Source organism: Lonchura striata, chromosome 17 (assembly GCF_046129695.1).
Source record: "Lonchura striata isolate bLonStr1 chromosome 17, bLonStr1.mat, whole genome shotgun sequence".
Classification (NCBI taxonomy): Eukaryota; Metazoa; Chordata; class Aves; order Passeriformes; family Estrildidae; genus Lonchura; species Lonchura striata.
In genome coordinates, this window is record NC_134619.1 from 3,768,310 (window position 1) to 3,781,207 (window position 12,898).

The 12,898-nt window shown below is 44.5% G+C and overlaps 1 protein-coding gene across 1 annotated transcript; it reads right to left on the reverse strand.

Annotated features, from left to right (window-relative positions):
* Nucleotides 1-5,504: 5,504 nt before the first annotated feature.
* On the reverse strand, nt 5,505-10,945 carry PRELID3B (PRELI domain containing 3B). Its single transcript, XM_077786983.1, has 6 exons — nt 10,848-10,945; nt 10,008-10,176; nt 9,551-9,640; nt 9,106-9,176; nt 8,256-8,358; nt 5,505-7,584 (listed from the first exon to the last, which is right to left on the reverse strand). Exons 1-6 carry the CDS (start codon nt 10,877-10,879, stop codon nt 7,465-7,467), a joined length of 585 nt encoding a protein of 194 aa, XP_077643109.1. The 5' UTR covers nt 10,880-10,945; the 3' UTR covers nt 5,505-7,464.
* Between the last annotated feature and the right edge of the window lie 1,953 nt (nt 10,946-12,898).

The following is a 12,898-nucleotide window of genomic DNA, read 5'->3' on the forward strand; positions in this document are numbered from 1 at the left end:
ATCATGTTTGATACATAAGGAATTTGGTCCTAACTTAATTTAAATTCTCTTAATTTAAATAATTAAGACAAAATACATAAAGATACTAAATACTGGCTTTTAAACAAATCCTTGTGCTTTTGTCTTGTGCTCTTTTACTCCCTTTCATCCAAAGTCAAGCAAATTTTAAAACATGGAGTAATTTTTAGCTTTATTAGAGATCTCATTTAGTCTAGAACCTTTGCAATTAACAATCCACATGGTAATGTCGGGGAAGAGCCACCAGAACAAAAAGAACAACTGTTCACCAGATATGTCAGTCTGTCTCCAGCATACAACAGCAAGATCTGGACCAGTGATCTGTATTTTTTTAAACTGTTAAGCAACTCTACTCCTATAGAAATTTGGGTTCATTTCTTACATACACATATTGTAATTGTTCCTACTTAATTTTGAAGAAATAACTAGTGTAAATGAGGCAGAAAACATTTCTTCGTGCATTTGTTTTCTTCTTTATTTTTGTGTGAAACATATTTTAATTTTGTGACGGAAGTGGCATATTGGTGCAAAGTTTCCCAATTAGCAGAAATGAAATAAATTTAAAAATATTTGTTATGACAAACATGTTTCTGCACTTTTAACACAGAATGCTAGTGATACTGAGAGGAAATACATTTGGTTTCGAAGCCCCAGTCGTAACAGTAATAACAAAAATACACAAGACAGCACCAAAGATTTTGGGAAGCCCCTCTGTGCTACTTAAGCAGCATATTTGATGTGAGACAAGAAACTGCAGTACTTCCATATATTGAGAAAGGGGATGTTACATGCAAATGCTTCTTTAATGGGAACATCTGATGATTTGATAGGTAAAATAAGTAGCACTAAGATTATTTTAAGCCTCGTGGGCAGCCCAGGCCCCATTGATGGCTCGGCAGTGAAAAATCATTCCAGTAGAGTTGGATATTTTTTTCCAGCTACATGTCCCTCTATTCTTACTCCACAGCTTCTCTGCTTCCTCCTCCTAACCCATTTCTCACCTGTTTTTTGCTCCACAGTTTTCTTCTCCCATCACATCTTTTCTCTCTGTACCTTCCTGTGAAATGCCTCTGCCTGCAGTTCTGTGAAATTTACTCAGATACAAATCCATAACGGATATACACAACCTGGATGCAATTACTTACACATTTAGCTCTATTTACTATTTGTTGGTCTTGATAGATGAAGATTCAGCATGAACTGAAAAGCTAAACCTTTGGGAGAGGTACCAACCACGCTGATGGATATCAGTCAGTGACAGAAACTGTGCTCTACAAAAATTCCACAATAAATATTGATGTTTATGCAGCTGTTCCAAGGCACCGTTATGGATTTGGATGACCTGTTTTCATGCCCAGTTTAGATGCCAGGAGATATTTTGTAAAGCCCTAAACTTTCCTCAGGTAAGAATCTTCAGTGAGAGAACAAAGGAGAGAGCAGATAAAGGAGAGAAGTTTTGAAGGACAGAGGGAGGTTGCAGAGAGAAGGGGAGAGGCAAGGAGGGTTAGATGCAGAGGTCAAGAGAAGCCGCTGCAGTGCGATTAGCAACATCCAGAAATGTCAGCGTGGACAGGTCTGGGGGAGCTAAGGATGTGAGGTTAGACATGTCCAAAGAAACGGAGGGGCTGAGGGAAGAAGCATCCTGAAAGGTGAGATTGGAGACCTCCAGAAAAGGTGTAGAGATGAGACTGGAAACATCCTCAGGAGTCGATGAAGATAATCCAGAGGAGCGCTGAAACATGAAATAGTTAAAGTCGGTGAGGTCTAGAGATTCTGACGAGGTGGAGGAGCTGTACTCGGAGACACCTGGTGAGGATGGAGGGATTGTACAGGAAAAGTCCAGGGAAGCTGAGGAGGTGTGACTGGAAACATCTGTGGAGGACGAAGAAGTGAGACTGGAGAGGTCTAGAGAGAGTGAAGAAGTAGGGCTGGAGAAATCTGTGGATAGAGAGGTGACACTTGAGAGATCTAAAGAGATTGAAGAGCTGCTGCCAGACTGATCCAGAGAGCCTGATGAAGTGACACTTGATAGGTCCAGTGAAACTGAAGAGGAGAAACTGGAGTGCTCCCAGGAATCTGAAGAGGTGAGACTGGAGAGCTCTAAGGAAATTGAAGAGGAGGTACTGGAGAAGTCTGAGGAGAATGAAGATGCGAGACTTGAAAGGTCCAGAGAGGATGAAGAAGTGAGACTGGAGAATTCCACAGAGGATGAAGAGCTCAGACTGGATAAATCCAATGAATCTGAAAAGGGGATTTTAAAGAGTTCCAAGGAGGCTAAACTCTTGACACTGGAGGGGTCCAGGGAGGCCAAAAAAGTGAGACCAAGTAGGTCCAGGTAGGTTGAAGAGATGACACTGAAAAGCCAAATAAATCCCCAACATGATGGGTGTTAAATCAGGAGCATTTAAACAAAAGACCTCTATCATCACATCAAAACAAAATGACAGCAAGACCCCCAAAAAAACCTTTTTTAAAAAATAATTATTCAAACTCTGTGTTTGGTCTCTTAGTATAAGTTTCTCTTTTGGTGCATAAAAACTCCAGTAGTAGGAGCTCACAGAATTGTTGAGAATGTTGTGTCTTTCCAGGGGACCAGGACAGAATCAAACATACAGTTGCAGACAGTCTTCTCTCCTGGCATGTCTATCCTTGTTCAACCAGATTTATTTTTCTGTGTAGCATGTGGAAGATTTATTTTTGGAAGCTAACAATGTGCTGAATTGATTCTGTGTCTGAGAAATACACATTTCAGGAACAACAGTTCTAACTGTTGTCAGATAAAAAGAGGTCTTATTTTATTACTTTTCTTTTATACCTCTGGATCTAAAATCTGTATAGTAACAATAATTTTTTATTTGTACTAGTTTAAATTGTTTAATAAAAATATAATAAAAAGAAGTTGTGATAGAAGGCAGATGTGATTAAAGAGGGAACAGAACAGCTTAAATTTCAGTTCAAAAAGGTGCATCTAATTATAGTGTGAGTAGATCAAGAGGCTGATCCACAGCTGCCTCCTCTCGTCTCCAGACCACGCTGCAAAGCTCAGAGCACTCAAACCCATGGCTGCCTCTCCAGACAGGCACAGGAAGGCACAAAAAGCTCTTCACTCATCACAACCACGTTTGATGGACCAAGAAAGTGCAAGGTACAGGAGGCTGCAGGTGAGCACACCCAGCTCTGCCCGTGTTCTTACACAACCCGTGTCCAGATGAGCGTGTAATGGATTTAACGTAATCGCCATGGGTGCAACTCCCACCCAGGTCACCTCTCAACTGAAGCAGGTGTCTGCTGAGCAGCCACTGAGCTCGAATGGTGTCTTACTATGCAAACATTAAAATCATGGGGATTTAGTACAATGCAAAAATTGCCACATTAAAAAAAAAAGAGGTGCTTATATACCATTGATGAGACCCCCAAAATTTTTTGAATATATTTAACATTTATAGATAATGCTTCTGTAATTTAAGAGTCGTTACAACATGGCTGAAATTCTTTCACGAGTACAAGGTTTATAGATCAAAAGGCAGAACAAGACTTTTTTCATAGGCATAATTTATGATGAAATGACAAGTTTGCTTGCTGTCCTGTATTGTTAATAAAACAAAAGTAATTAACCCCTTAAAAAATCCCTTGCTATCTAAAACCAATATAATTTTGAGACTATCTTTAATCTCAGTTTTCTCAAGTGTATTTTACAGAGGAGAACAAATTAAAAAAAAAAATGCAAATAACAATACAATAAAAAGCCGATGTCCAACAGACTATAAATTCCATCATCTCTTCACTGAGTTCTTTCTCTCTTAATTTAAAATAATAAAGTTATTGCACTTTTCCCTATGAAATAACACTGTCAAGAAATGTGGAATATGGTAACTTTTGTACAAAATATAGAGGTCAGTAATAACATTTCCTACCTTGAGTAGCTGTGGATTTACCTCCTTTCTCTGCCTGGGTAAGCCATACTGGGCTGTGCTGGTAAAGCTCTGCTCTTCTCTCTGCTGCTGACCCTAATCTGCTGCACAGCCACTGGGAATGATGCCACTGGTGACAATATGGTCAAATCTGTCTGAGCCCAGTGCTGCACGCAGCGCCATCAAACACCCACTGAAATCAGCTCTCATCTTAAAAGATTCAGTTCTGTGCTGTTTCCTGTTACGGGACAGTATTTTGAAGGTTAGTTGATGAAGATGTTGATTTTCAACTTTTGGACAACTGGATTAAAAGTAAAAATAATTTTACAGTGTCATCCAAGTCTCAGCTGTCCATTCTACAAAATCTGGCATAAATAGCTTGAGGAGGAACGCAGGATCTGCAGAGCAGAATTCAGGTACACTCAAGTATTAAAAACCTTGTGCATTACTTCCTCTTTTCCTGTGGTTAATAACCTGTGTTATTTTTTAAATGTGGTTATAACAAAATAGCATCATGATGTAAAATATTTTGTCTACAGCTGGTGCTCATGGTCTTCCTAAGGTAAGCAATTAGTTCAGCTTGGTTGTAACATGTAGCCTTACCTTTAGAATAATTCAGTTGTACAGCAACATGTAAAGCTATGGAGATATTTAAGATAGAAATTAACAGATCCTGTGGCAAGTGAAAGAACAACTTCCACCTTAAGGAATGGAAAGATTCTAAAATGACTCACTGCTTTCACACAAGCTCTTTACCAGCACTTTTCAGTTCTTCCATAAAAGTGAACCTCACTCAGCAGGTTGCTGACCTTCCCTTTGACCCAGTGCTCTGTCAGGGCCAGGAGATTGGAAATGTTGCATTTATCACAGTGGGTGCTCATGTTTACTATAGTTGAAATTTATTGGAAATATAAATGCAAGTACAGACCACAAGAGACAGATCAGCAATGTTGTAGGAAATGGTGGTTACAATTTTTCTGTTTTTTGATGCAAACCCCTGGCTGGCGCTTGTGGTTCAGCTGTGTGGCTGAACAGGTGCTGACACCCATTGGTGGGCAGGGATCCATCAGAGCCCTCAGCACTGATTTGTTCACATCACATTCCCACACCTCTGCCCCATCACTTTCTCTGTCCCTTCCCCTTTTAAAAAATTTTTCTCCTGGTCCTTCAGTTGTGTTCCTCCAGCTGTAGCTCCTTTTCTTCCTCGCTTCCTCCATTCCTTCCAGCCCCCAGAACCCAGAGCCTCCTGCCCTGCCCCTCTCACAGCCGTGTGGTGCATCCATCCACAGCAACCCACACTCACTGCAGTCAGTCTGAACACAACTCTCAGCCCATGAAAATCTTTCCACAGGATGGATTCTCCACAGCAAACTGAAATCTGCTTGCTAGTTAAAGCCAGATTTGCAGAAAAGTTGAGTTAATAAGAAGCAAAAAAGACCACAGCAGCTGTGAACGTGCATTTTAGGATATGCATTTCAAGAAAATAAGCCACTCATTCCAGGGATTTCTTCACCTTCACCCCTCTCAGTTTAGATTACTCAACTCATAGTTCTAAAACACAAATAGACCAGAAAGTTTCGGAAATTAGCCAGAATCGAAACAAAATTTTATTTAAAAAGCGCCACATACAGAAAGCCATACTCTGACAGAATGAGAATGCAGCCATATAAATAAAATAGAAGAAATGTATTATCTTTGAAGAACTTGTTGAATGCCTGTAAAAATTAAATAGTAAGTTCTTTTTTCAGTGCAAGGCAAAACTGTGAGTTCTACTATGCAGTCCTTAGTGCAGAAAAATTTGGAAAAGAAAAAACTGATTTTAGAATATCAAATGATGCTAATGGCTGAGCAAACGTATAAAATGAATTTCAAGCTAAGCATTTTATAAGAAATGATGGTACAGTTTTGCAGAAGTTTCACATACATTTTTAAAATGGAAATGTTATTTCAGTTGTAATAATCTCCTGTAAAAGTATGGCAAAACTCAATGACTTCAATTAGTAAGGTAGTCTCAAGCTGTTTCTCTTTAGAAAAATATCCTGTTTAGAATACTTATTTTTTAAAAGTTATATATCTATATTCCTGTTTTCTTCCCCCAGCACAAACCTTATGGAAGTGTTCTTGTTTGTTAAAATAAGCTCTGTAAACAGACATTACTAAACAGGCAATTTGATATAGCAGAAATGGCATGCAAAATCAAATATGCTGGGCAGGGTGACATTACAGTTCATAAAGGCTAAGAGAGCCTTGACATCACTTGTAAGCTTAGAATCAAAATTCCAGGAAAAGCCTTGGGCACCAAAATACCACCATCAGCTCCTTGTGGGCTGTGCCTCTGCCTCTGTCTGTTCAGCCTGAAGGGGCCTGGTGGGACAGAGTCCCCGTGAGGTGCCCAGGAGTGCCTGCAGGGTGGCACAGCGTGGCACGTGCCAAGGGCTGACCTTTCCTTCCTGCAGGGAACGACTGGTGACAGTGCCAGGAACCTGCAACGAGTGCCAGGAAACACAGAGTGGAGAACACCGAGTGAAACCCCTGAGAATACACCTTGTACTGTGAGCAAATCAGTTCAAAGGGTGAGGGGATGTGGAACTCGGAACGCCGGCTAAAGTGAACAACACAGTATCCAGTGGATGGGGCAGGTTATTTCTGGAACGTGATCAACTTAATGAGTATATTGTTAAATACTATTTCCTTTTATGTTTGGGCATCTCCTCAACCACCTTCACAAAGGTTTTTTAGTCTTTTAATTGGTTCTTTGAGGTGAACACCTACTACTGTAGCAGCTTACAAGATATTAAGGCTCTGTGTTTATCGTATCTTTATGTAATGGGCTTTTAGAAATGGAGATACTTATTGTAGAAGTTTAAGATAAAATTTGATTTTAAGGTACTGCATGCCCAGCCCATTAATGTGCATTTAGGAGGAGGACTTAGGTCTTGGTAGGTAGGTAAGAGACACTTTGATGTTTTACCTATTGTGCCTGAAAAACAATGAGTACCGTGTTAGTTCAACCAGTTAAGTTAAAAAGGTTATCAAAAAATATTTTGTACATTCTTTTCTATTTCAAGCATCAAGTAATAAGCTTTCTGTTAAACCAAGTTGTATCACACAACTGTCAAAACTCAACAAAAAGAACAATGCTGGAACAACCATTCTGATTAATTTTGGGTTTGGTCCCAAAAGAGGTAGTCCATAAGTCACACAAAAAATAAAAGTTAGCCTAAGATGCCAGTGTCCTCCACCATAGGCAGCCTCAGTACTAAATGAGGCTATTTCATACCTGCAAACATAAATTAGTGTTCATGTAAATACAGGAACTACACTTGAAATTTATTTCTTCATCGGTCCAGCTGACCCAATATATTAAATAGCCTTTGAGCCTCAGCCTTGTTAAGAATTCAGCTTTTCTCCAAATTAAATTTATAACATGCCTAATACACACATCCTTTAAATAACAAAGAATACATGTATGTAGGCCTGGAGAGAAGCTGCAGGTTGTTATGCCTTGTTAGTGATACAGGTCTAAGAACTATCATCATTTCTCTACAAATGCTGCTGCTGCCATCGAATTCCTCATGGTTCCTCTTGCTGAAGCTGCAAACTCTTCAATTTCAGCATTCAGTCTTTTAATTACCCATTCCAGTGCTTCCCGGCCCTACAGTTAAAGGAAAGTTTATTAGTGTGCAAATCTTAGTAAATAATTAAAATTCTTCCTGAAAATGACTGAAGACACAGTAGTTGAAAGAGAAAGGAACAAAATACATGCCTCTGATGTTATCCCAATAACTCGAGTACTGCTGGAACATGTTCTGCCTTTGATTTCATGAAAGCAATTCCTTATATCAGCAGTTCTCACATTATGATCCACAAAAGACTTTTTATCCTGACTGCTTTATTCTTCTCGAGGATGAACTCAAGATATCTTTGGACTGCCAGAGGACAGACTCCCAACTAAAATACTGCTTCATTGCTCCCACATTACTATTTCAGGTCTGTATGAACGTAGATCCTTTTTTGACAGCAAAAATTAATAATGGCACCAAGAGGGCAGCAAGAGAACGAGTGTCACGCTGCTGAGTGAGTGGAGATGTTTGCTCCAGTGAAGATTCGGAGAGCTTTGCCAATAACAATTTATCTTATCTCTATTCACAAGAGGAAAACAAGAATAAGTTCAGCATGCTGAGCATTCAGTCTCTACAGTAAAGGCAGCAGAACTATGTGGCTCCTTTCTAAGACTGCTGACAAAGCTAAAAAGTAAACCAGGGATATTTATTCCCTTTGACATTTAGCCAGTTACCACACATTTTACACAAAGCCCATACTTACTTTTTTAGCATTGGAAGAAATTGTGTTTGCCATTAGCCCTTCTAGATAACTGCTGAGACTGACACCTTTTACAGATATTATTGCTTCTTGTGTCAGAATGGTTCTGAAACAGAGCAGGAAACTGAATTACTTTGAGTAGTTTAAAACAGAAATTCCCTCCTCCCCTGCAAGTACGTTCCCTCATCAGCTTTGCTCTGCAACACAGAACTTCTTGCCCCCTAAACACAACCTACTTCCACACTGTGTAACTGCTTCTTCTTAGAAAATACAGTCCAAGAGTGCCTGGCAAGCACAAGCCTCCCCTCGTGGCTTTCAGCCATTTCCATCTTTAGCAGCAGGATGTTAAGAGTGGAAACAGCAGACTTGGAGTTACTCTATACTGGGAAAACAGTATTAAAACAACCCCTTCAACAATATAGATTGAAGATTTCTGACTGTTCTGACAGGAAAAAACTCCAGTGTTAGAATCTCTAGAACAATCTTTCAGACTCATCACCACTTCCAGCAGTACAGACTCACTAAGCTCCAAGTTGCCTTAAAAACACCAAGCAACAATTGAAACAAACCTCCAAAATGAGAGGCTAAAGGCACATAAATGTAGAACAAGGAGCTGAAAAGTGCAGATGTACACAAATTCAGTTACAGACAGAACAGCCTGAACTGGACTGGACTCCAGCACAGCACCCAAAGTCTCCCAGGGCTCTGCAGAACCAATGTCACTGCAGGAAGTGACAATCCATTTAGTCCTGGTTTAGACAATTTACTGTAACAGAGGCCTCATCTGATCAAGGGAAACCACGGACATTTTCAAAGCAAAATCCAGTCAGTCTCAGAGCAGGGAGGTACTCACTTGTGTGGTTCATGAGGGTGTGGTTTATAGACAAGCCTCTCATCTACCGACACGAGGTTTGTAAATGAAATCTGTAGAACACAGGACAGGATTACCCTTTGATACAAGTAACAGGCAGAGTAATACAGAGAACAAAATGTCACATGATTAGGAAACGGTCACAGTGTACCTACACCAAAAGGCTTTATAACATTTTTTCTTAACATCACCCCCACCCCCAAAACTCCTGCTCATCAGTACATTCACAGCTTCAGCAGTGACAAGAGCCAAGCAGCTCCTTCCTGAAAAACAGAACTGATCAACTATAACCACATTACTTAAACCTTTACCTTGTATTGCTCTAACGCAATTTTCAAGTTATTTTCAAGATGATTTTCCTTTTCGTATGTACAAGGTGCTGTTATACTCTGTGTTCCATTTCAGTGGCACAAACACAACTACTTACATTGCAGGATTTAAGCTCCATTGTTTTTTTCACAGGGTCAACAACAGAGTGCTCCTGCACATAGGTCCTTGTCCTGCAGGTGCCGATGAGCTGGGGACAGGCAAACAGAGATGGCATCAATTCCCCTCACCCACTGGAATTCTTCACGCCTTTAAATGCACAAGCAGTGGTTATTGCACTGAACAGACACCAAGAGAACACAATTAGGATTTAGCTTAAAACAAAGTTATCCAGTTGAGGTAGATCTCATTTTCCAGATGGAAATCCAGTCTGAGATCCAGATTTGGCTGTCAGGGTCACTGTGTGCTGCTGTTAAGCTTTCCCCATACATAAATGCTTAAGCCATTAAACTTTTAAACCATTAAAGTTATGAAATGATACCCATCTATTACAACAGCTGGCTCAGGAGCTTCCCCTCCCTGCGGTGTCCCTTTCTGGCCTGTGACACAACACCCACCGATTTCACAATGGACGGGATTCCCCACTCTGTGCTCAGGAGCCGGTGGCTGTGCAGCTTCCCGCTGGGATCCACGTGTCTGTCCAGGACATCGACTCCCACCACGCTGGGGTTCATGGGGTTGGGGTATTTCCTCATGGCAGCTGTCATCACAGTTTCCCAGGGGTGACTGCCCAAACACAATCAGGACGCTTAAGCTGCACACCTCTGTTTTCAATAGGATATATCCTCCCACGGAGAAAAACCTCTATTTCGTTGAGTGTGCAGTGCACACGAAAATACAACATATCAGATTAATTAGGTGTGCTGGCTCTATTACAAATGTTATAAAAATGTTTTCCCTGTGACACCATGCTAAAAGGCTTCACTTCGTCCAGATCTTCCTAACACTGGACTGATTTATTAAGTTTCTACTTCCGTGTAGCGAGCGCTCCCTTCAGATTATTTTTAACACAGACGTTCCGGAGCACTCGAGCCCCGCCACCACGAAGGGCCTCCCGGTGCCCGGGAGGGCGGGGGCAGCACAAGGACTCTGCTCGGTGCCGGCTGCGCCTCGGCCCCGCTCGGCTGCGGCCCTGCCGAGCTTCCGCAGCCCCGGGAGCCTCCCCAGCCCGCGGCCCGGCCCCGCAAGGCCGCGCGGGGGAAGGTCAGGGGAGGCCGCGGCCCGGCAAGGCCGGTGCAGCCCCGCAGCCCCCGGCCCGCCGGACGTGGCCCCCCGCACCCGGGGCCGGCCTGGCCGCCCGCCCGGCACGGCACGGCACGGCACGGCACGGCACGGCACGGCACGGCACGGCACGGCACGGCACGGCACGGCCCGGCCCGGCACGGCACGGCACCTACTCGAACACGTGCTCCGAGGTCCAGATCCTCATGGCTGCGGGGCCCGGCCCGGCCGCGCTCCGGGGCCGCCGCCGCCGCTCGGCTCCGCGGGCCCGGCTCTGCCGCCGCGGCGCGCGCCTGCGCGGACAGCGCCCGCCAATCGCCGCGCGGCGCCGCGCTGACGTCACGGGGCGCGGACGGCGCGACCGCGGCCGTGCCCGACCGGGGACCTTCGGGGTGAGGGCGGGGCGGCCGCCCGTGAGCCCCGGCCCGGCGTGGAGGGCGCGCCCCGGGGCGGCACCGCCGGCTCCGCCGCCCATGGCGCAAACACGGGCGGGTGCGGTCCGTGAGCCGCGCTCCGGTCAAGCCGGGGCTCGCGCCGCCCGGGGCTCGCGCCGCCCGGGGCTCGCGCCGCCCGGGGCTCGCGCCGCCCGGGGCTCGCGCCGCCCGGGGCTCGCGCCGCCCGGGGCTCGCGGGGCCGATGACGTCACAGCGCAGGCCGGTACCGGCGGTGCCGGCAGGGGGCGCGGGCGGTGTGACGTCACGGGCCCGGGGCCGGTTTTGTAAGAGGTTTCGTAAGGGTTTCGTAACCCGCAGCGCCGCCAGCGCCGCCGCGCCCCGGTCACCGCGGCTCCTGGCGAGCACCTCCCGGCGAATTCCCGACAGCGCGGGCAGCGCCCGAGCTCGGTTTTGGCCGACAGCAGCGCGGCGCTTGGCGCGCACAGAGCGGGGTGACCTCGGTGCGCTCCCAGCCGCACCGAAATAGCCGCAGTGGAGGAGCGCGGGGGAACCTCCCAGAACTGGTCCTGTCGCACGGACACCGCTGGCGCCCGGCCGTGCCAGGAGTCCCGGCCAGGCTGCAGAGCTCGCAGCGCTGCCTGTCCCGGGCGCCCCAGCAGCACACCAGCGGCTGGGCCGCAGGGACGCTGCCGAACTGACCGTGTTCGGCCCGTAGCACATACTTAAACGAGAGCTGCTAAGCGAATAAAGTTTTGCTGGGCATACCTATCTTGATCCTGTATTCCCTGACTCTTTCACCTCATTATTCCTGGACGTGGCTAACTCGCTGCTGATCTGTCAGAGTGGATGGAGTAACTGCTGGGAGATGGTGGGGCAGCTCTGACTCCATTGCAGCCTGAATACCCACCGAATGATTTTTTGCAACTGGAGAATTTTGTAAAGGATGTTAAAAATGCAAAGCATTTTGAGAGGTCTCACTGTGACACAGTTGTGGAAGGAAGGCAGTGACCCTGAAACAGGCAGGGACAATGCAGCAGATATCCATCCCTTATCCATCAGGCTGCCTCTCATCAGGTTGTTTTTTTTTCTTTAAAAGAAATGTTACCTAGTGGAAGCAAAGCAAAATGTCATCTCCAAGAAGGAGTCATGCCAACATATGGTGCAGATTAGGAGCTAGATTTCAGCAGTTTTTGCTCATGTAAGCTTCAGGCTATTTTAGCAGGAGATCTGTTAAAGTAGGTTTCTATATCTGACTGATATCAAGTGTGGAACTACTTATAAACCTGTCTTGTAAGAGAAATAACACAATTATAAATAATACAGCCAGACTTTAGGAAAATGAAATGCGCATTTTGAAATGCAGAATAAAAAGTGGCACATCCTAAACATTAGAATTATTTACATGAATTATAATACTACAGAATCCAATATCTTTGCCCCTATATGTTGTCAGTATCTGTTCTTATAACTGAAATAATAGAAAACACTCTTGTCAGTTGAGTTTGTCCAGTCCCAGGCAGAACCAAAATGATCACTGAGGACGATGATGGACATCTGCAAGAGAATATAAAAACCTGTGGAAACCCGTGATGAGGTTCCTTAGTCCATATGTGTCTTTCAGGGGCTGTTTGCTCACAGCTGCTAGATCCAACTGATGCCTGAGATGGGCCTTGTGATTCTATGTTTCAGATTTTGGCAGAGCAATCCCCTTGGCATGGCTAAGAAATACTGGAAATTGCCCTAGGAATTCTGTGGGAAAGTGCTCTGGGGGTCTCAAAGAATTTATCTGCTCAATGAGGCATGGAGATTTGGTATTGCCAGCCCCATGTTTG